Genomic DNA, 19,986 nt, shown 5'->3' with positions numbered 1-19,986 from the left:
AAGCACCTGTGGGTGGTTTAGTGTCCCAAATCACACTGACAGGTCCTCTTTAAAGGGCATCTACCACCAGGTTGAAGGACTGTATGCAAATGAGCCTGAGGGGCTCCAGGCTCCATTAATACCTATGGAGCCTGGAGCCCCTCAGTCTCATTTGCATACAGCCCGTCATCCTGGTGGTAGATGCCCTTTAAGCTCCTCCTACATTGTAACATGCTGCCAGATATTACACTGCATTTTCAAGGTGCTATCTGACGATTAGCCAAATATAGTGAAAATTAGCAGCAGCTGTTAGCAGTTATGTGATAGCAACAGGAACAGTCGGGGTGCGTTCACATGTGCCGCTAACGTACGCGTTTTGAAATGCATTACAACAGCTGAGAAGAGATTTGCCCAATTCCATTGCTGTCAACATTGCATTAAAAAAAAATGAATGTGTTAACACTTTGTTAAAGGGGCTTTCCCACCAAGAAAAGTTAGGCCCTATCCACGGGATTGGGCCCAACTTGCTGAGACCCCCACAGGTCAGGAAAACAAGGGCTCCGATGGGGTCCCACGTACCTCCATAGGACCCCTCGTCGATTCGTCGGACTAATGGAGCAGATGGCCGTGCATGACCGTTCTGCTCCATTAATCTCTATGGAGCTGACGGAATTTGCCCAGCGCAGCACTCACCAATAGCCAACAGCTCCATAGAGATTAATGGAGCAGAACGGTCATGTGCAGCCCTCTGCTCCATTAGTCTTACCCAGTCGGACCCCTCTTTTTCACTATCTGTGGGGATCTCAGCAATGAGAACCCCACTTATCAGCAAGTTAGGCCCTATCCCATAGATAGTCCCTAACTTTTCTTTCTGCAGCCTCAGAACTAAAGTAGGAGGTAAGATTTCATGTGTTGATAGAACCTCTGATACTCACTTGTCAATGGCAGCTTCACAGCTGATAGACTGAGTCCGTATAATCTCAGTAACTAAAATACGCTCAAGAAAATACTGGCATGAGCCCTGAATGCCACTTTTATTCTCGGCAACAACATGAAATGGATAAATATCTTCACAATGTGATTCTTCTATAGATTTTAAGGTCGCGGACTCAAATTCTTGTTCGTCATACCTAAAAAATATTTAAAAAAAAGAAAAAAAAAATAGGGAAACATAATTAGTATTAAAGGGGTTTCCCAATGTGGCTCAGTAGTCACATGTAGCATAAACTTAACCTTCACTACTTCTGGTCCAACAAGACCCGAAGCACCAGAGGCTGAAAGCCGCCACTAACGCCTTGGGGTGAAAATAAATGCAATACTTACCTATCCTAAAAGTCACTCCTGGCTCCTGCGCTGGCTCTTGGCATCCAAAGCTTCTATGTAGGAATCACATTGGGGCACATTTACTAAGGGTCCGTCGGACGCATTTCTGTCGGGGGTTTCGCAAATATTTCCAATTTGCCCTGAATTGCACACGGGTTTTTTGGCACTCAAACTGCGGAATTTACAATTCAAATTGTGTTGCAAGATCAGCACTCACATGCACTGGGAAGTAGATGAACTCTTGCGGACCTGAGCGAGGAAGCGTCACATTAAAGAAATCGGGCGCACACTGAAGTGAATCGTGGAAGCTCCTCATCGGACATTCCGGATCGGCGGACGCAATGGGACGGGTAAGTAAATGTGCCCCAATGTGTGCAAAAACCATTTAATGTCTGTCTATCGGAAACATAAGGAAGACACTTCCATCCTGCAGCGGAGTAAAATGACTGCAGACGTCTATATAGTGACTGATCCTATGTGAGTACCTGGTCACAGCTTCATGTACAGAGGAACAAGAGGAGCTGTCACTCATCCGGGCAATCACATATATGGAATACATTTTCTATTTCAGAAATGTCTAAGTCTAATCTGCAGCGTGTGAACACAACCTTATAAAGAGAACCCTTTTCTGGTTCCCTCATAGAGAATAGTGTACACATTGCCAAAGAGTTCTTATAATAAAACTGCGTAAAAAAAGAAAAGTTACGTGAAAGTTTACTTTTCTTTCTGCAGAGCAGTGTCCCTTGTGCCATGGTAGTGGTTCACCCTCGGGAAACCGCTCTGTCATGCGTCTATTACAAATGAAAAATTGAAAGAGACGTATGGTGGAGCCGTTTCCCGAGGGGGGGGACCACTTCTCACTGGTCACTCCCATGGGACATAGGACACTACTCTGCAGAGAGAATGGTAAACTTTCATCTAACTTTTCTTTAGATCGGAAAAGCCGATTTTATTTAAAAAAAAACCCTTTGGCAATGTGTACACTATTCTCTATGGGGACAAGGGGAGGCAAGAAAAAGGGCTCCTGATGACAGATTCCCTTTTTTTTTTTATAAAAAAAAAAATGACACAATATGATGAATGAACACTGCACGGTGACTATCACAGGGATAAATGTCGCACAGAACGCCAGCATTACTGTGGGACAATAGCGCCCAACCATACTCATGATTTCTCTAAATTTTTAGTGATGTAATCCTGTTTTCAGTTAGGCGTTGGGTCTGGGAAAGACAGCCGCCATACAGTCCATGATTTACGGACCATATACGATTGTGTGAATAAGCCCTAATGTCTCTGCTGGTGCGGATGTGTCAGTGCTAGGGGTAGCCTGCCGAGCACACTGACCTGTTACCGATCACTAGAGGGCGCCTCTCAACGGGGAGCTCGTAGAACTGCAGCTCAGGATGACGCACAAGTGACTGCCATATAAGCTGCTTGGTGGCGGGATCAAGAGTAAGAGGGAAAGGAGGAAGCCGAGTCTGCAGCCGCAACCACAGAGCGGGGACAGTGATGCCGTCCAGGCCTTCCAGGGCCACCTCATCCAGCACAGCCTCCAGCACCTCCATGTCACTGCCCGCTGGGTAGCATGTGCCACCCGAGCACAACACTAGATCACTCTCCTATTGGCCAACAACTCAGGCTGAACTGATAGGAAAATTACACATCTGCCAGCAGAGGTCGCTATACAAAGCCCCCAATATTGTCTGCATAGTAGTAGCCATTTTGCCGTGGATAATTTTGTAAGATTAAAAAGAAACCAGGCTCCAAGATCATGGCGGATAAAGTTATCTGTAAACTCCCGGAAGTACAGAATTCCCCTCTCAAAAGTGTCAGTCTCTGTTATTCGAAGTTCCACCCCCTGCGAGGCAATTGGCTGTTGTAACGTGAACCGGATGATGATTGGCAGCCTGTGGAAACCGTCTTGCCCAGGCTCTCTGGCCGGGCGGCTGTGATTGGTTAAGGCAGGACGAGTTGTTGATTGGTTGTTTGCAACTAGGTAACCGGAGAAAACATTTGGATACAAATAAGTAGCTTTTCATGTGCGACAGCGGCGCGTCCCGACTTCTGGATCATGCACAGTAAGTGGGGGCGCTGCTCCCCTTCCTCTACTCACAGATAGTCACAGTCTCTGCTTCTTTTATGGTTCTCTACTATCCTGGAGAAGGGGAGGGCTGCTGATGGAAGTGGGGGCCCCTAGAGTAGCTATTCCTGTGGGACCTGTTACTCTATACACTTTGGGGGACCCTCATAGGTCAGCAAGTTCCCCCTATCCTGAGAATAGGAGATAATGTGTAATTACCGTAAGACCTCTGTAGAGGTTATTCATCCTCTTCCATCACACAGCCTTATACATCTTGTCATATTACTGCGGATATTCTGCTTTCTCAAGGTTTCAGACCATGCCAGACTATGAGATGCTGCATTATGTAATTTTTTTCTCAATATTTTGTATGGTTTCAGGTAAATCAATGGGAAATGATAAAAGAAAACAATTCAAGACTAAGCCAAACAGTGTGGTAAGTGCTGATCATTAGTATTAATCTGCAGGCAGCATGTTATACAGCAGGAGGAGCTGAGATTATTGTACAGTGTCCCATCTGCTGGCAGCATGTTATACAGCAGGAGGAGCTGAGATTATTGTACAGTGTCCCATCTGCTGGCAGCATGTTATACAGCAGCAGGAGGATCTTAGAGGGTTGTACAGTGTCCTATCTGCAGGTAGCATGTTATAGAGCAGGAGGAGCTTAGAGGGTTGTACAGTGTCCTATCTGCAGGCAGTATGTTATACAGCAGGAGGAGATGAGGGTATTGTACAGTGACCTATTTTCAGGCAGCATGTTATACAGCTGGAGCATCTGAGAGGATTGTACAGTGTCCTATCTGCAGGCAGCATGTTATACAGCAGGAGGAGCTGTGAGGATTGTACAGTGTCCCATCTGCAGGCAGCATGTTATACAGCAGGAGGATCTGTGAGGATTGTACAGTGTCCCATCTGCAGGCAGCATGTTATAGAGCAGGAGGAGCTGAGAGGATTGTACAGTGTCCTATCTGCAGGCAGAATGTTATACAGTAGGAGGAGCTGAGAGGATTGTACAGTGTCCTATCTGCAGCCAGAATGTTATACAGCAGGAAGAGCTGAGAGGATTGTACAGTGTCCCATCTGCAGGCAGCATGTTATAGAGCAGGAGAAGATGAGAGCATTGTACAGTGTCCCATCTGCAGGCAGCATGTTATACAGCAGGAGGAGTGGAGAGGATTGCACAGTGTCATATCTGCAGGCAGCATGTTATACAGCAGGAGGAGTGGAGAGGATTGCACAGTGTCATATCTGCAGGCAGCATGTTATACAGCAGGAGGAGTGGAGAGGATTGCACTGTGTCATATCTGCAGGCAGCATGTTATACAGCAGGAGGAGCTGAGAGGATTATACAGTGTCCTATCTGCAGGCGGCATGTTACAGAGCAGGAGACACCGAGCAGATAGTACACAGAATTCTAACTGCAGAAACATGTTAAAGAAGGCAAAGAAAATTGAGTACAGACATGTACATGAGCTTCTGTTTTATAAATATTTGAAAAAAACAATTAAAAACAGAAGCTCATCCACCTGTACTGGATTGAATTTTCTTTTTCATTTTTTCATCTTTGCAGCATGTGGATCTGCGTGTTGGTTCCGAGATGCTGCAGAGGCCTTCTATAAACATGAGTGATCAGCGACAAAAACTACTATACTTTGTTTACTAAAAGTTATAGAGCAGGAAGAGCTGAGCATATTGTATGGTGTTCTAACTGCCGGCTGCATGTTATAGAGCAGGAAGATAGGACACAATGTACAATATGGTCCTATCTGCAGGTAGCATATTATAGAGCAGGAAGAGCTATGAAGAATGTACACAGTGTCCTAGTTGTAGGCATCATATTTTAAAGCAGAAGGAGCTGGCTGAAAGTACACAGTGTGTTATCTGCAGGCAGCATGTTATAGAGCAGAAGGAGCTGAATGATTGTACATAGTGTCCTATCTAGAGGTACTTTGTCATAGAGCAGGAGGAGCGGATCAGACTTTACATAGAGTACCATATGCGTGTAACATTTTATAGAGCAGGAGGAGCTGAGCAGACTGTTCACACTGTCCTATCTGCAGGCAGCATGTTATAGAGTTGGATGAGGTGGGTAGATTGCAGATAGGACACTAATTACAATCTTTGCAGCTGCTCCTGCTTTATAACCTGCTGCCTGCAAATAGGACTCTACTATAGAGCACAGGAAGCTGGGAACATCCTTTACTATATACGGTCAGTGGACAACAGTTATAAGGGCAGGTGACAGTAAGTGAGGTTACATTTATTAATCTTCCTTATGTTATTCTCTGCAGAATGAATTGGCTAATCAGATTGATTTTGATGAGAAACACGATGAATATTTAGTTTATCTACAACAAAAAAACAGGTAAGCTCAGGCACGACCTCATGGTCTTTTCCTAATTATCACTGTCCTCCTACTGCCATAGTCTTCCAATGGTGACCCTTCTTCTAATGTCAACCTCTAATACCTGAAATTATCACCCATAGACCCCAGCTATAATCTCTTATCTTTTATCCTGCTTGAAAAAACCGAGATGGATCCCAGCACCACAATTAAATATTTTTCATTTATTTAATACATGTTAAAAATGAACAGGTTGGTATGGCCATCCATACTTTCTGATGCGTTTCAGGCAACTTGAACAAATTGTGTGCCCTTAGTCATAGCCTTATGTTTTATGTCTGCCTGTCATACAGCATGTGTCTCTTCATTTTCTATGCTAAGTACTGGTTCTGTTCTTAGGGCACTGAACACTTTCAGAGCAAAGGATCCGACACAAGTTAAGCTGGAACATCTGGAACAAGGATTTTCTCTCTACATAAATGGAGCAAATGCTGATTTAAAGAAACAGTACAGCACACAAGATTTATCAAGAGGAAACCTAAAAACACCAAGGGTCAGAGGTGAGCTTCAGTCATGTCAAGTGTGTGTGTGACTACAAGGTGCATAGATATCTTTGAACTGTGGCCAGGCTGGATGGATATACAGTGCCTTGTGAAAGGAGTCGACCCCCATGAACTTTCATCTGACCAGAGCACTTTCTTCCACATGTTTGGTGTCTCCCAGGTGGCTCGTGGCAAACTTTAAACTAGACTTTTTATGGATATGGCATCTAGCACCGATCGCAAGTGTTATCCTATCCATCACCGCCGGCAGCTTCTTCAAAGAGATGGTGGCGCATGGGAGCTGCCATCTTGGTCAAGATCGTCGTTCTCCGTGATGTCACCAAGGAAAGGGGGAGGCAATAGGTTGCCATGGCAGCCTCGGGTCTTCGTTTAAACCCATTCATTATAATGTGCGAAGGACCCAAAGAAAATCATTCATTTTTGTTTGGGATTTTTCAGACTTTTTTTTTTTTTTTTTTTTTTGTCCGCTCACCATAAACATAAAAACATGTTATTTTTATTCTTTGGTTCGCAACAGTTATGGTGATACCTCATTTATATAGTTTGTTTTATCTTTGCCCAATTTTGCGAGACAAAAACAATATTGGAGAAATTCACATTGTTTTTAGTATCGCCAACCATTCTGAGGCATAACCTCTGTATTTTTATGTTGACAGAGGTGGTTGAGGGCTTATTTTTTGCGAAAAAGATTTGTTTTTTTCATCGGTATCATTTTTGGGTATGTAACTTTCTTTGATCCTTTTTAAGAACCTTTTTTGTGAGGGCATTTTTTGAAAAATCATATTATGGGATTTTTTTTTTTTTTTTTTACGGCGTTCATCCTGCGGTTCTAACAATAGTTTTGTTCTATTGTGCAGATTTTTACAGATGCAAAGGTACCAAATATGTGGGAGGGATGTGTGTATTTGTGTTTTTATACTTTATTAGGTTTTTCTATGGGAATTTGAGGTTTTATGGACTTTTTATTTTTGGATTGGATTTTTTAATTTTATTTTTTTATGAAAAATGTTTTTCACAATTTTTTTTTTTCCTTTACTTCATTTTACTTTAGACTTGGACTGGAAACAGCGATGCTCTGATCGCTGGTTCAAATCCAAGACACTGCACTACAATACTAATGTATTGTAATGCAATGTACACTGTCTTTGCATGCAGACGCATGTACAGACAGTGTAGGGTTTGACTGGAGTAGACATCAGGTAGCCCTGCACCCCCGCACTTGATTGATTCACCATTGTGTCCCTCTTGTTGATTCTTTACCAAAAAGTTACAATTTTATATCTTTGTGTTTGAATACTCAAATGTGTTAAAATGTAGAAAAGTTCTTGGTGGCACTTCCCAAGGCACTGTATATGTGATATCATACCCGGCCTGTGTTCCAATAGCAGAAGCCCAGTCAGTGCTATTACTGAATCCATTTCAGCCAATCGCTAGCCTCAGCCTTGACCTCTTCCTAATCAGCTTGTGATCGCCTGGTAGGGAGGAGGTTGGTGATTGGCTGAAACTGTGACCTGAACCTAAATGTTACAACACAAGCAAACAAATATCTAATAGTGGCCACAGAGTGGACATCTTATGCAGCTGCTGGAAAGGTGGCCTCATGTAATTCTATGATAATCATTTCTTTTACACTTTTGATATTTTATTGACTTGTAGATGATGGATTTTCGGTTCTTCCGGGGAGGAGAAATCATACAGCTCCTGGGAAGATTCAAAGAAAAGGATGGATACAGGTAAAATAGTTCATTGTGGGCACCACTTACCGGCGAGATCCTATCCAGTCTGTGACCGCTTTGGGGTCCATCGACTGCTCTGTAGCTGTCAGACCTACATGCGTACAGGAAGCGGCTGTAACCTACTGAGTATACTCAGTAATTTACTATACACTGCACTGTAATACATTAGTATTGTAGTACAGTGATTTGGACTTCGACAGAGCGTCGCTTGTTCAAGTTCAAGTTTTATAAAATGTTATAAAGTTAAAAAATATACATTTTTTTTTAACACAAATAAAAAGCCAGTCTTCATATACACACCTAATAAAGTTTACAAAGACATGTAGAAACCCCACATATTTGGTATCGCCACTTCTGTAATAATCTGTAGAATAAATCTGAACCATGGATTGGCCTACACAGACCAAAAAAGTGGATTTTTTTTTTCATCAAATCCCTTCAAAAAAGTGTTTGAAAAAGGTGATCTAAAAGTTGTGGCCCATATTGATACAGCTGAATAGAACAACTATTCCCGCAAAAATTTAAGACCTCAACCAGCTCTGTCAACTGAAAAAAAACCTCAATAAATACAGTGATGCTAAAACAAATAACAATTTTTGTTTTTACTAAGTAAAATTTGAGTGAATAAAATTCAACTATTTAGATGAGGTATCGCCGTAATCATAGTGACCCATAGAATAAATATAACATATTATTTTCACGGTGGGGTAAATGTCGTCCAAAAATCTGCTAAAACCCAAAATCAAAAATCGATGATTTTTTTTTTTTCTTCCACCCAGAAAGAGTTAATAAATCCTCTTCATTAAGATAGATGCCCCAAATTGAAGTGGGGTACTGGCACATACTGGACAAATTGGGTGACAAATTAGAATTTCAAATTTACACCTCCATTTTGTTTTAACCCATGTGAAAAGGTTAAAGGTTTAAAGAGAACCCGTCATGCAAAATAACCCTCCTAAACTAAATATATTTTCATAAACTGCCATTAGAGAGCATTGCCTCTATCCCTTCATTGTCCCTCTACATGCCTGTAAACCTAAGCAATGAGGTCCTAAAGCTGTATGCAAATGACCTGTGAAATGTCCAATGAGTCATTAGCATATTCAAGCTGTCCACTCTATTCATGAGTGGGAGGCACAACCACACCCCCAGTGCATGACTGACAGCCTGTATAATGATGTGAGGCTGTATAATGATGTGCTTCCTGGTGCTGGTGGCCACGCCCCCTGCAGCCTGTGTGTGCATATGTGTGTGTGTATAGGAGAGATACAGCAGCTCCAGGCAGCCATGTTACAGCAGAACATGTCAGATTCATGTGTAGCTGATGTCTGTGTCTCTCACCTGTATATTAGGAGGATGCAGCATGTCATCAGATACAGCACATACACTAGCCATGCTTTACTATACATTACACACAGACATGAGCAGGGGGAGGAGAGGGGAGGGGGAACAGGGGTGACATCACTGCCTCTGACCATGTGACCAGCCTCATTTACATGATAAAAAATAGATGATTTTACAATGAATAATGTATGAAATAACTAGATAAAGGCTGGGATTGGGATCCTTGTGAGTTGCTCCTACAGTAGTAGTGACAGGACTATTGGCACAGACCTGATGACAGGTGTCCTTTAACAAAATCTGTAAAAATTGTTTTGTGCAGGTTTAGGGTTTAGTTTCTATAATGGGTTAATTCATCGGGTTTTATTATTTAGGCCTCTCAAAGTTACTTGCAACCCACGGTCCCTAAAAACTTTCGTTTTGGTGTTTTTCATGAAATTGTGAAAAATCACATGTAAAGTTCTAAGTCTCCTGACATCCTACAAAAATGAGAGGACGCATAAAAAAAACTTTGAAAATGTCTTTTTTTTTCGGAATTAAATGCAAAGCTTATCACTCAAATTTTTAACTAACATGAAGTATTCTGTGTCAAAGAAAACCATCCCTAAAATATCAGGGTATTTTAAAATGTACCAAAGTTATAACTATACATGTCAGGTTAAAATAAAATGGGCTCTGCTAAGAAGTCGTTAAGGGGTTAAAAGGCACTACAGACAGTCCCCGACGTACAGATGCCCAGAGCCCTTCCGTGCTGCATCTTCACAAGCTGTAACACGGTCCTTCCCCCCCCCCCCCCTCACCCTTATCCACATTTCATCCCCTCCCTCCCACACTGGGGATGAAATGTAATCTCACACACTGGGAGGTGGAAAGTTCTACTGCACAGTGTAATAGCCTGTGAAGCTGCAGTCTGAAGGAGCTCTTCTGACTTAAATTTTAAGTTTATATTAGTATAGCTGGATAACACATAAAAGAAGAGTACCACAGTCATGGTGCCTGGAACCATAAGCGTCCCTAGTTTATCCATTCTTGGTTTTGATGGTAGATTTCCTTTGTCAATAAACCTACAGAACCTATCTTGTAAGTAACCTAGGGAGCGTGTATGTTTCATGGCACTATAGAAGTGAAGATAAATGTGTCTGAAGTGGCGCTCCCCCTGCAGCCTCTAAACTTGACTTGTCTCAGTCAAATATGACTCTTCTCCTCTCTTTTAAATATGTCTTGAGAGATTTTTTTCTTCTTTCACACCCTAGGTGAGGGTCCTGATAGTCTAGTAGGGTAAAAGCTGGTGACCGAATACCTTTAAAGAAATCTACCAAAAGATGTACATATGTGTATACATATATTCATTTTCACATACATAAATACATATATATGGTTCAAGTCCCACCAAGGTCAACATCTGCAAAGAGTTTGTATGTTCTCTCCGGGTTTGCAGGTGTTTCCTCCTGGTCCTCTGGTTTGCTCCAACACTCCAAAACATACTGGTATGTTGATAAGATTGTGATCCCCATTGGGGACAGGGACCAGCATGACAAGCTCTGTGCAGCGCTGCGTAATTTGTGTGCGCTATATAAATAAAGGAATTATTATTATTATTATAAAGACTAAACCATGGACTTGTGCCCTATATTTGTAGAGTTCCATAAACATTAAATCTGAGACTGGATCAAGACTACATATTGGTCCAAATGTTAACTACTCTGAGGATTTTGAGACAGATGAGTACAATGATGGCTCAGAAGAAGAGGACATGAATTCCAGACAGCAATATGAAAGTGTAAAGGTAATTTATCTAAGAATGTGTATTTCTTACTTGCTTTACTATTCCAGAATTATTTTTATTACCTCTAATAAAGTGTCAAGAGAATGAACTATTCGTCAGGCTTGGGACATAATCTGACACGGCCAAACAATCTATTTTAGTTGCCTTGACTAGTGGTGCTTGGGGACATTAGGCAACATGTACATTATCGAACCATCAGGACCAGGGCCGCCACTAGGAATTTTGGGGCCCCTAACTGTCTATACCCACATTAATTCATAAAACTGTATACACATTATTTTTGACCAAAACGTTTTTAAGCCATGACACGGCCACGTGACGTCATAGTGTAAGGGCCCATGCAGCGCATGCGCTTTGATGTCACACAGCCGCGTCACAATGATGCGGAAGACAAGACGGAGCCATAGGGCCGTGGAGAAGAAGCTGGAAGGCGAGTACAGGTGACCAGAATCACAGACGACCCCTAGTTACAAACGGACCTCTGTATGTTGGTAATCTACTGTACTTTAGCTCCAGCCTACATTGATCAGCTGTACCAGTTATCAAAGTTTTCTGCAATTAAGCTTTAGTGTTAATCTTGGTTCTCATGACAACCCAACCTTTTTAAAATCCATTTGTCACAGAGATCAATGAATTTTGGCTGGGGTTACAATTATGAAATATTACCTTCCGACTTAAATACAAATTCAACTTAAGAACAAACCTCCAGAACCTATCTTGTACATAATCCGGGACTGCCAGTGTTATATAATTTTTATTTTTTTTTCAGACTGATTGCGGACCATATAGGGCCCAGGTATGGGGTGAGCCCATCGGGCCCCCCTTTTGCATGGAAAACTGGGGGCCCTTGAACAGTTCCACTAAACCCCTCATGATGGCGTCCCTGATCAGGACTGCCTATCGCAGCCTAGTGCTATTATTGTATGCTGACCTAGAATGGAGACTAATGAACTCCTTTTCATAAGATTTCTGCTAAGGGGGAGATCCCAGAGGTCAGACAACTGCAATGGCTTTAGCCAATGTAAAGTTGGTGACCATAGACTTGTTGCTCTGGTGCAGCAGGTCACATTTCTTTTCTTTGAACAGGCTGTGCCCGACTTAAGGGCACCCAACTTACAGACGACCCTTGTGACCTCTGGTGAAGCTCCATGGATGCTTTACTTTGGTCCCAGGCTGCAATGATCAGCTATAAGGTGTCTGTAATGAAGCTTTATTGATAATCCTTGCTCCCATGACAGCACAAAATTTTAAGAATCCAATTTTCATGGGGACAAAATATACCAGTCCTGAATAACATACAAATTCAACTTACAAACAAACCTAAAGAACCTATCTTGTACGTATACTTTAAACTTCCAATGAGTTTGTATGGGTTTTTTTGTTGTTGTTTTTGTTTTATACTGATTGTCTTATTTAAAAAAAAAAACTTGATAGACTTTTGCAGACTCTGGTGGTGACAAAGTAGGAAAAAAGAGGCTGCTGTTGGATGCTTGTGACATTAAGGTAGGTTACATGAACATTGATGCGTTTTTTTTAAGCTTATACCCCAATTTAATGACTTAGAGCCACACATAAATGTAAGCGCTAAAGCTGATCTCCCGGAGCGAGTGTTGTTGTGTACATTTTAGAATCGGTAAAAAAAGCGTTCAGGAGAATCTGGCATTTTTTGTACTTTCCCTTCTAATTCCAGATAATTGTACAATACCTGCCACATAGATATGTTCTGCTATTCTGCACCTATTATACAGAACACTATAGTACGCTGCTTATTAACAGGGATTCCCTGCTGCTGGGAGCCCAAAAAACGGCTATTACCATTGACAAACCACTGTGAAAATACTTATTAGCTCCGCAGAAAACTGCTGGTCCCTTGGCTTCCTCCGGAGCTGAGAGGTTCTACTATATGTAGTCAGTCTTTATTAACTCAGCATGTTCTAATAGGGCAAGTGGAAGTGGAAAAGCAATATTTTATTAGACATGGATTTTCATAAATGATGAACAGGAACCACTAGAGGGAGCTGAGGAATCGCAGAGGATTTGTCACCAAATGGTCGGAATAATGTTATTTATTGGTTTACAAGACTATTACACCACAATCAGCACAAACAATCTCCTGATTCCATATTAATGTGTAGTCATAGTAAATGATCTGTAAGCTGATTGTATTGTATGTGACAGGCCTTGCGACAAAGCCTGGAACAGAGTTTACGACTACAACGTGGCAGAAAGGATAGTTCGTCTGAAGAGTGCGACTCCATTGAAGAAGAAATTGAAGATGAAACACCAGAAGAGCCCAAAGCTTTGACCTCTATGAAGCCGAAGCCTTCTGATGCTGAACATAAGAGGCTGCTTCCAGGGGACACGGTTGTACTAGAATTTAATGCTGCTGGTAATAAACATATTCCTGATTTTCGGTCATGGACAATTTATGATTTCAATTAAGCAATGTCATCCACAGTTTTTTAATATTATATCCTTATTAATCTGGTGTTTCATCTGCAAAAATTACTCCTACATGCCCCGAAAATTCTGCTATACCCTCCTGCACTAAATATTCTTGTAAGGGGCTGATCCCTGTGCTTAACTAGATACTCCCATAGTTTTCTGGGATTATCACTTGTCTTTCAGGCAGCAGAGTCAGGTAAAAACAATCCCAAAACAAAGCATACTTGAATACTGTTGTCTGAATGGAGTCCTATATTGTTAGAAATTTAATGATTCTCTCAATTGAAGTCACTTTTATACCGGCATATCCCTTGTATCTTAAGTTATCTTAAAATTTCGACTTCTTTTATTTGCCTTCAAAGATGTTTGGATCCAAATTCAGACTAGCATTGCCCTCTTCAAAGAACACTGTCATTTTATCTCCGGCCTCTGAACATTTTATCTGAAAGCTTCAAAAATCTTCCCCTATTAGTAGCCGGCACACATATCCAGTCTTTTTATTAGTCACATCACCATGTCTTGTATAGTCATGGAATTTCCTTTGGTAATTGGTCTTCGTTGTGTGAAGTATATGGTTTAGTCATTTCTGTTTCTTCCAGTAGGGCCTGATTTATTATTATCACATTTTGACTATTTACATTTTTTTTTTTTTTAAGCTGTGGAAAAGAAGGAGGGGAGAGTGTTGTCTGCAAAGCGGAGAGACAGTGCTGACCTTTATATTCCTATGAAGCCTGTGATGGTGAAGAGTAAAATGCAGAGGAGCTCCCCGCGACCAGAGGAGCCAGGCACACCACGTACGGCATACAGATTTCATTTCCAGCACATAGTAGTTATGTCAGAGCGAGTTCTTCTATAGAAATAGCTCCTATTTGCTGTCATTACTTTGCTTTTGTGACCAATGTCTTTTCTAGACATGGAATTTATCAGCAATCTAATCCAGATTACTGTGATTGAACATAATAGCAGTAACTGGTTTAGACCTTGGGCCTGGATATATATGGATGAACACCCTATGTAAAGAGTAGTTTAGCTGATTTATAGGCTGTATTTGATGTACAGATGCAGCTGGTCATAAGCTTCAGATAGGTAAATGCTTATTTGGCTGACATCTATCCTGTTCAGTGAATCCGTACACATGCATGCTTGTCTCAGACGAGCGTTGTATGTCACCTGAACAGGAAGATACAGGCAGTCCCCGGGTTATGTACATGATAGGTTCTGTAGGTCTGTACTTAAGTTGAATTTGTCTAAGTGGGAACTGTATATTTTTTATCTGTAACCTCCACAAAATTTATTTGGGTCTCTTTGACAATTGGATTTAAAAACTTTTTGGTTGTTATAGGAACCAGGGTTAACAATATAGCTTAATTGTAAACACTTGTGATAACTGTTACAGCCAATCATTGTAGCCTGGGATTAAAGTACAGTAAATTAGCAACATCCAGAAGGCCGTTTGTAATTAGGGGTTGTCTGTATGTCGAGTGTTCTTAAGTCGGGGACCACCTGTAAGCGGATGCCCAATTCCATTCGTCCTGACATAGGTGGCCGCGGGTCTCATTCTAAGTCACCAAGTTTGGCCTATACGTGTTTACTCTTAAAGGGGTTTTCCCAATTGTTTATGTAATAAAAGTTGGTAATACAATTAATTTCTTGAAACCTACTTGGGTCAAGTGAGATGCTATAAAATAAGTGGTAAGAGTGGTACATCAATGCCACCACTGTACACCACCACTACTTGGTGGCCCCATTTTGGTGATCTTGCCTTAATGCGAAAACTTTCTTTATCTCTATATTTGTTCTCTGTGTGTTGCATTTATTTTAGAATATTTTATAGCTATATAAGTTTAATAGCTCGCTGGGTAATTTGTCAGAAATGTGTTCACAATTTACAATTTGCACCGAGCTGCTAAGCTCTTGCCATACCTTTATTTTACATCTCTTGACATGCACAGAAGATCTCTTTCAGGCATGATCATCTGTGAGTCATCTTCTTATCTACAGACATCTAGACACTTCAGGAACAGAAATAGATTTTCCTTCATTTCATCTGAAGCCCTTCATATCTTCTATTAATGACCTGATTCTTGTCTATGTTTTAAAATAAAGTTATCCGACTGCAGAGTGTTTGATGGTCCTCCGGTGAATTATTATTCCCTGACTTTTCGAAGCTGTACTTCAGCATTTGCATAGGATATGCTTCACCTTCTGAATGGTGTGGTATTAAGCAGAATAGGTATTTTTTAAATATTTGATATTGTTGGCGTAAAGAAAAGTTGAACAATTTTTGAATTTACTTCCTGTATCGGTTTCTCATGATTTTCAAGATCTCTGCTTGCTGAGATTGTTTGTTTATTTCCACTTGATAACAGCCAGTCTATGGTCACATGATGTTACACAATTTGTTGCTTGTTGTTATGCTACAAAGGTCTTATTACTCTCTGAGATAATGAGCCTTGCATCTGTGTGACACCACATGACAGCAAGCAGAGATCTGGAGACCCTGAGAAATTGTTACAGAAATTTATATTGTAGAATTTTATAACTTTTCTGTACACAAACAATGTCTGTTACTTGCTGAGAGTGGACAACCCCTTTAAACTCATCCCCCGATGGCAGATGTCATGGGGGAAAGGATTTAGCAATTGGATTTCTACTCTCCAGTCCTTTTCTCTGTAATGGCAGATTTTTGAGTGTGCATGTGTATAAGGAAGTCAGCAGATGTTGGCTGAACCAGATTGCCATTAAACAAGTTGTCTATCATAGTCCAGAGGCAGGAGAATTCCTTCCAAATCAACCTTTAAAAATAGGAGAACATGCAAGTTAGGGTCGTTTTATTTCAAATGACTCTCTTCTGATTATAAAATAAGTTAATATTTTTTTAAAATTATCTTTTCCGTTTTTGTAGGATCTGCTAGTCGGATAGAGAGACCTCTGTCTGCAACAAGAAAATGTATTGCAGAAGGGAAAGATTCAGAACACTCAGCGTATGAAGTTATAAATGCCATGCAACTGGAGAATGAGGCGGTTAGAAGATCTAGCAGCAGACTGGAGGTGAGAATATCTCCATCTTTTAAAACAATCATTTTTATTATCCTAAGGCCCCTTTCATACAAAACTTTTAATAAGGTCCTGTGCTAACCATACCCATATTCACATTAATGGGCAATACGGCCATCTGTTTGAATAATCCAAAAAGAGAAGAGACTGCATTCCAGATTGAATGTGAACAAACGGATCGGTGCTTTATTAGCCCAAGTGCAACGTTTTAGACCCTATTCAGGATCCTGAATAGGGTCTGAAAAGTGCACTTGGGCTAATAAAGCAGCTAAAAATTGAGAATGCTGATGAGTATATAAATATATTTATAAGCTAACCTGAATGCCCATCCACCTAGCCTGACGGGCAAGTGGCAGAATCCATTCTTCCATTGCAATCCTGAAGTCATGCACGTTTCAGCGAATGTCTAGGTCAGTGGTGGCAAACCTATGGCACAGGTGCCAGAGGTGGCACTCAGAGCCCTCTATATGGGCACCCTTGCCATCACCCCATGGTAGAGTTTGCCAGACAGGACTCAAGGACTCTTGCAGTCCCAGGCAGCCTAGGACCCTAGAAGGAAGCTACAATGATAATCCAAACCTCTTCTCCTTATTTCTACTGTTTTGGTGTCCTCAGGTGCCTATACAATTTAAACCTGTGAAAGAGCAGGTAGTAATAAGTTACTGCTTAAAGGAAACCTACCACTTGTAGTGGCAGGTTTCCGATGGCAATACCGAGCACCAGCTCAGGGTGAGCTGGTGCCGGAGCTTATTTTAGTTAGTGTTTTAAACCGCGGTATCGCGGTTTAAAACACTTTTTAAACTTTATAGCCGGCGCAGGCAGGTACGCGCTCGGCGCTTACCATGTGCGCGGCTCTCATTCACTTCCTATGTAGCCGCGCGCACGGTAAGCGCCGAGCGCGTACCTCCCTGCGCCGGCTATAAAGTTTAAAAAGTGTTTTAAACCGCGATACCGCGGTTTAAAACACTAACTAAAATAAGCACCGGCACCAACTCACCCTGAGCTGGTGCCCGGTATTTCCATCGGAAACCTGCCACTTCAAGTGGTAGGTTTCCTTTAAATTGTGACATTGGCACTTTGCGAAAAATACGTGGGTTTTGGTTGTAGTTTGGGCACTCTGTGTCTAAAAGGTTTGCCATCACTGGTCTAGGTGATTGAAGATTTTAACTCTTGCACAAAACTGGACTCATGAGAACCTGAGATCTCAGGAGTATGTAAACTAAAATACAGCCATTGTCACATGTACATATTGGAGGTAGAAGAGGCTCCAATGGCATAGAAAATACTTATGGATTGTGAAATCTCGGGACAGATCCTCTTTAAAATTAACAATAAAATAGAAATGTATATTATGTATATATTTTTTTTTTTAGCAGTCTTTAAGATCTTCACATGGGAGGAAAGAAGGAGTTGTCTCACAAGCCATTGAAAGTATCAACCTTATGGAATTAAGGTAATAACTTAAATTTAAGGAATTGTAAGGGAATTGCATGAATTACATTTTTTTATTATATAAACTCCTTTTTGTGGGGAGATTCCATGTTAATGAAAAAAAAAAAAACTATCTTTCAGATTCTTGGTTGTCCGTAACATTTACTTTTCTCCCTTGGTAAAGTTTTCAGTAAAGCCGAAAAAATGTAAGACTCCTAGGGAAAAGAATGGGCGTAATTGCAAAGTTATGTCAAATTACAGTAGTGTGTCGGAAAGGGTAAAATAACGGTCCTGTTATTACTACAACTACCAGCACTTTCTCCTTAAGAGGTTTTAGAGATAAACTGCAATGTCCAAGAACAGATGTGTCCCCTCTTACCCCGATGGAGTTTAGTTAAGGACTGCAATTGTGTATTCAGTATATTATGACGATATGCTAGAATGCCTCCTCAGCTGCTGCATTACACATCCCCACCACTGGGTGGCCAGTATCTAACCCTTACCTTGGTGAACCTAATTCTCATGGATCTGTTGTCTTTGAAGGTTTATGTTGGATTATATGGCATAGGAAAAATGATATAAAGTGAAAATTTGAAGATTATACATTAGATGGCTATAGAGTGTATGTAGATTATAATGTATATTACAGAAGTAGCAGGTGTAAGTTACAGAATGATACAGTATAGGTGAAGTTGCTATACATTTTCCTTTCCTAGAAGAGGTGACTGGTTTGTTCTCCACTTGCATTGAATTCCGATTATATCTTTTTGAATATAAGATGTAAATGGACAGCATTGGAGGTTTATTTGCCTTCAGGGTCTGTAGAAAGCCTGATGATGGCCCCTCTGGGCGCTGTACTGGCATCTGTTTCTCACGTAGGAGCCATAGACAACAGAATACTCAGGGACTTTCACAGGTCTATAGGAAATGTAATGGATCAATCCAAAGTTTCCATCTGCGCTTTCTTCTGTCATTACAATTTCCAACAATCGGATGCCCTTGTGTTTAGCACATTATACATTATACCAGGAGCGTGCATTTCTAAGTGCAACACCCTCGCCGATGCAATGGCGAGGGAGGGTTTGCGAATACGTCCCACCTGCATGTAATCACACTACACAACATGGTCCTGATAGGACATAGGGGTATTGCAGTGGTGAATCCTGCCTGGCAGGGCAGGAGTTAAGTATTTTGTATGATGCAAGATGCTATTGTCCAATGATCTGTGTTTCATCCTGTCCTTTGTAAGCTGAGATGTGATTGGAGGAGCAGCCACCACCTGACCAAAGGAAGGTAATAAAACCCCCTGGCCAGGAATGTTCTGGAGATTATTCTAGTAAGGAATTAGAGAGAGATCTTCTCTCAGAGAGATTCTGTTGTAGGAGAATCCTAGAGATCAGTGAGTGATTGAGAAATCTCAGTCTAGCCCATACCAGAGCAGGAAGAGCCTAGCCCCTGCCTCTGAAGAGTGGAGTATAAGACTAGAGTTAGTGTAGTGAGGAAAAGGGGTATCATCTTAACTTTAAAGGTGATACCTGAAGCCCTACAGGACAAGCTGAAGCTTCCTACCAGGACACAGCTGCCTCCCAGCCTGCCCTCTACATCCAGGCTGGTGAACTATCTCCTGAGGCTCCCTCCAACTCACATCTCAGCACTCCATCTACCTGTTAAAGGCACGTTGCTGCGGTTCCTGCCGGTTCAAATAAAGAACTGTAAGTTGTTTTCTTCAACTTCTGTCTCCGTCTGGTCCCTGCTAATACGGCTGCCTTCATCACCGGCACCCTGTCCATCACCCAGAGACTCATACTCGGGACATCAAGAGGTTGCCCCAGGGAGATCCGCTACAGTAGCCTCTCCCTCATCTTTTCTTGCCAACACCACCCTGCTGGAGACCTGCCAGG

The 19,986-nt window shown here is 41.5% G+C and overlaps 2 protein-coding genes across 5 annotated transcripts in view; one reads left to right on the top strand and one right to left on the bottom strand.

Moving 5' to 3' along the window:
* Positions 1-3,197, bottom strand: part of GTF3C1 (general transcription factor IIIC subunit 1) — a 61,260-nt gene extending 58,063 nt beyond the window's left edge. For both annotated transcript variants that reach the window (XM_072120792.1, XM_072120793.1), the window contains exons 1-2: positions 2,647-3,197; positions 915-1,109 (exon numbers count right to left, since the gene is read on the bottom strand). In XM_072120792.1, coding sequence (XP_071976893.1) covers positions 915-1,109; positions 2,647-2,867 — 416 coding nt within the window. In that variant the 5' untranslated portion in view covers positions 2,868-3,197. The remainder of the gene's footprint in view (positions 1-914; positions 1,110-2,646) is intronic.
* Positions 3,086-19,986, top strand: part of KATNIP (katanin interacting protein) — a 110,637-nt gene continuing 93,736 nt past the window's right edge. Inside the window, exons 1-11 of one of the 3 annotated variants that reach the window (XM_072120797.1) lie at positions 3,086-3,380; positions 3,763-3,818; positions 5,674-5,747; positions 6,126-6,286; positions 7,946-8,022; positions 11,006-11,152; positions 12,587-12,655; positions 13,331-13,541; positions 14,254-14,391; positions 16,503-16,648; positions 18,028-18,107. In XM_072120797.1, coding sequence (XP_071976898.1) covers positions 3,374-3,380; positions 3,763-3,818; positions 5,674-5,747; positions 6,126-6,286; positions 7,946-8,022; positions 11,006-11,152; positions 12,587-12,655; positions 13,331-13,541; positions 14,254-14,391; positions 16,503-16,648; positions 18,028-18,107 — 1,166 coding nt within the window. In that variant the 5' untranslated portion in view covers positions 3,086-3,373. The remainder of the gene's footprint in view (positions 3,381-3,762; positions 3,819-5,673; positions 5,748-6,125; positions 6,287-7,945; positions 8,023-11,005; positions 11,153-12,586; positions 12,656-13,330; positions 13,542-14,253; positions 14,392-16,502; positions 16,649-18,027; positions 18,108-19,986) is intronic. The other 2 variants (XM_072120796.1, XM_072120795.1) reach the window with 2 other exon arrangements.

Source organism: Engystomops pustulosus, chromosome 8 (assembly GCF_040894005.1).
Source record: "Engystomops pustulosus chromosome 8, aEngPut4.maternal, whole genome shotgun sequence".
NCBI lineage: Eukaryota > Metazoa > Chordata > Amphibia > Anura > Leptodactylidae > Engystomops > Engystomops pustulosus.
The sequence above is the reverse complement of the archived record's forward strand: the minus strand, read 5'-3'. Positions and strand labels throughout refer to the sequence as shown.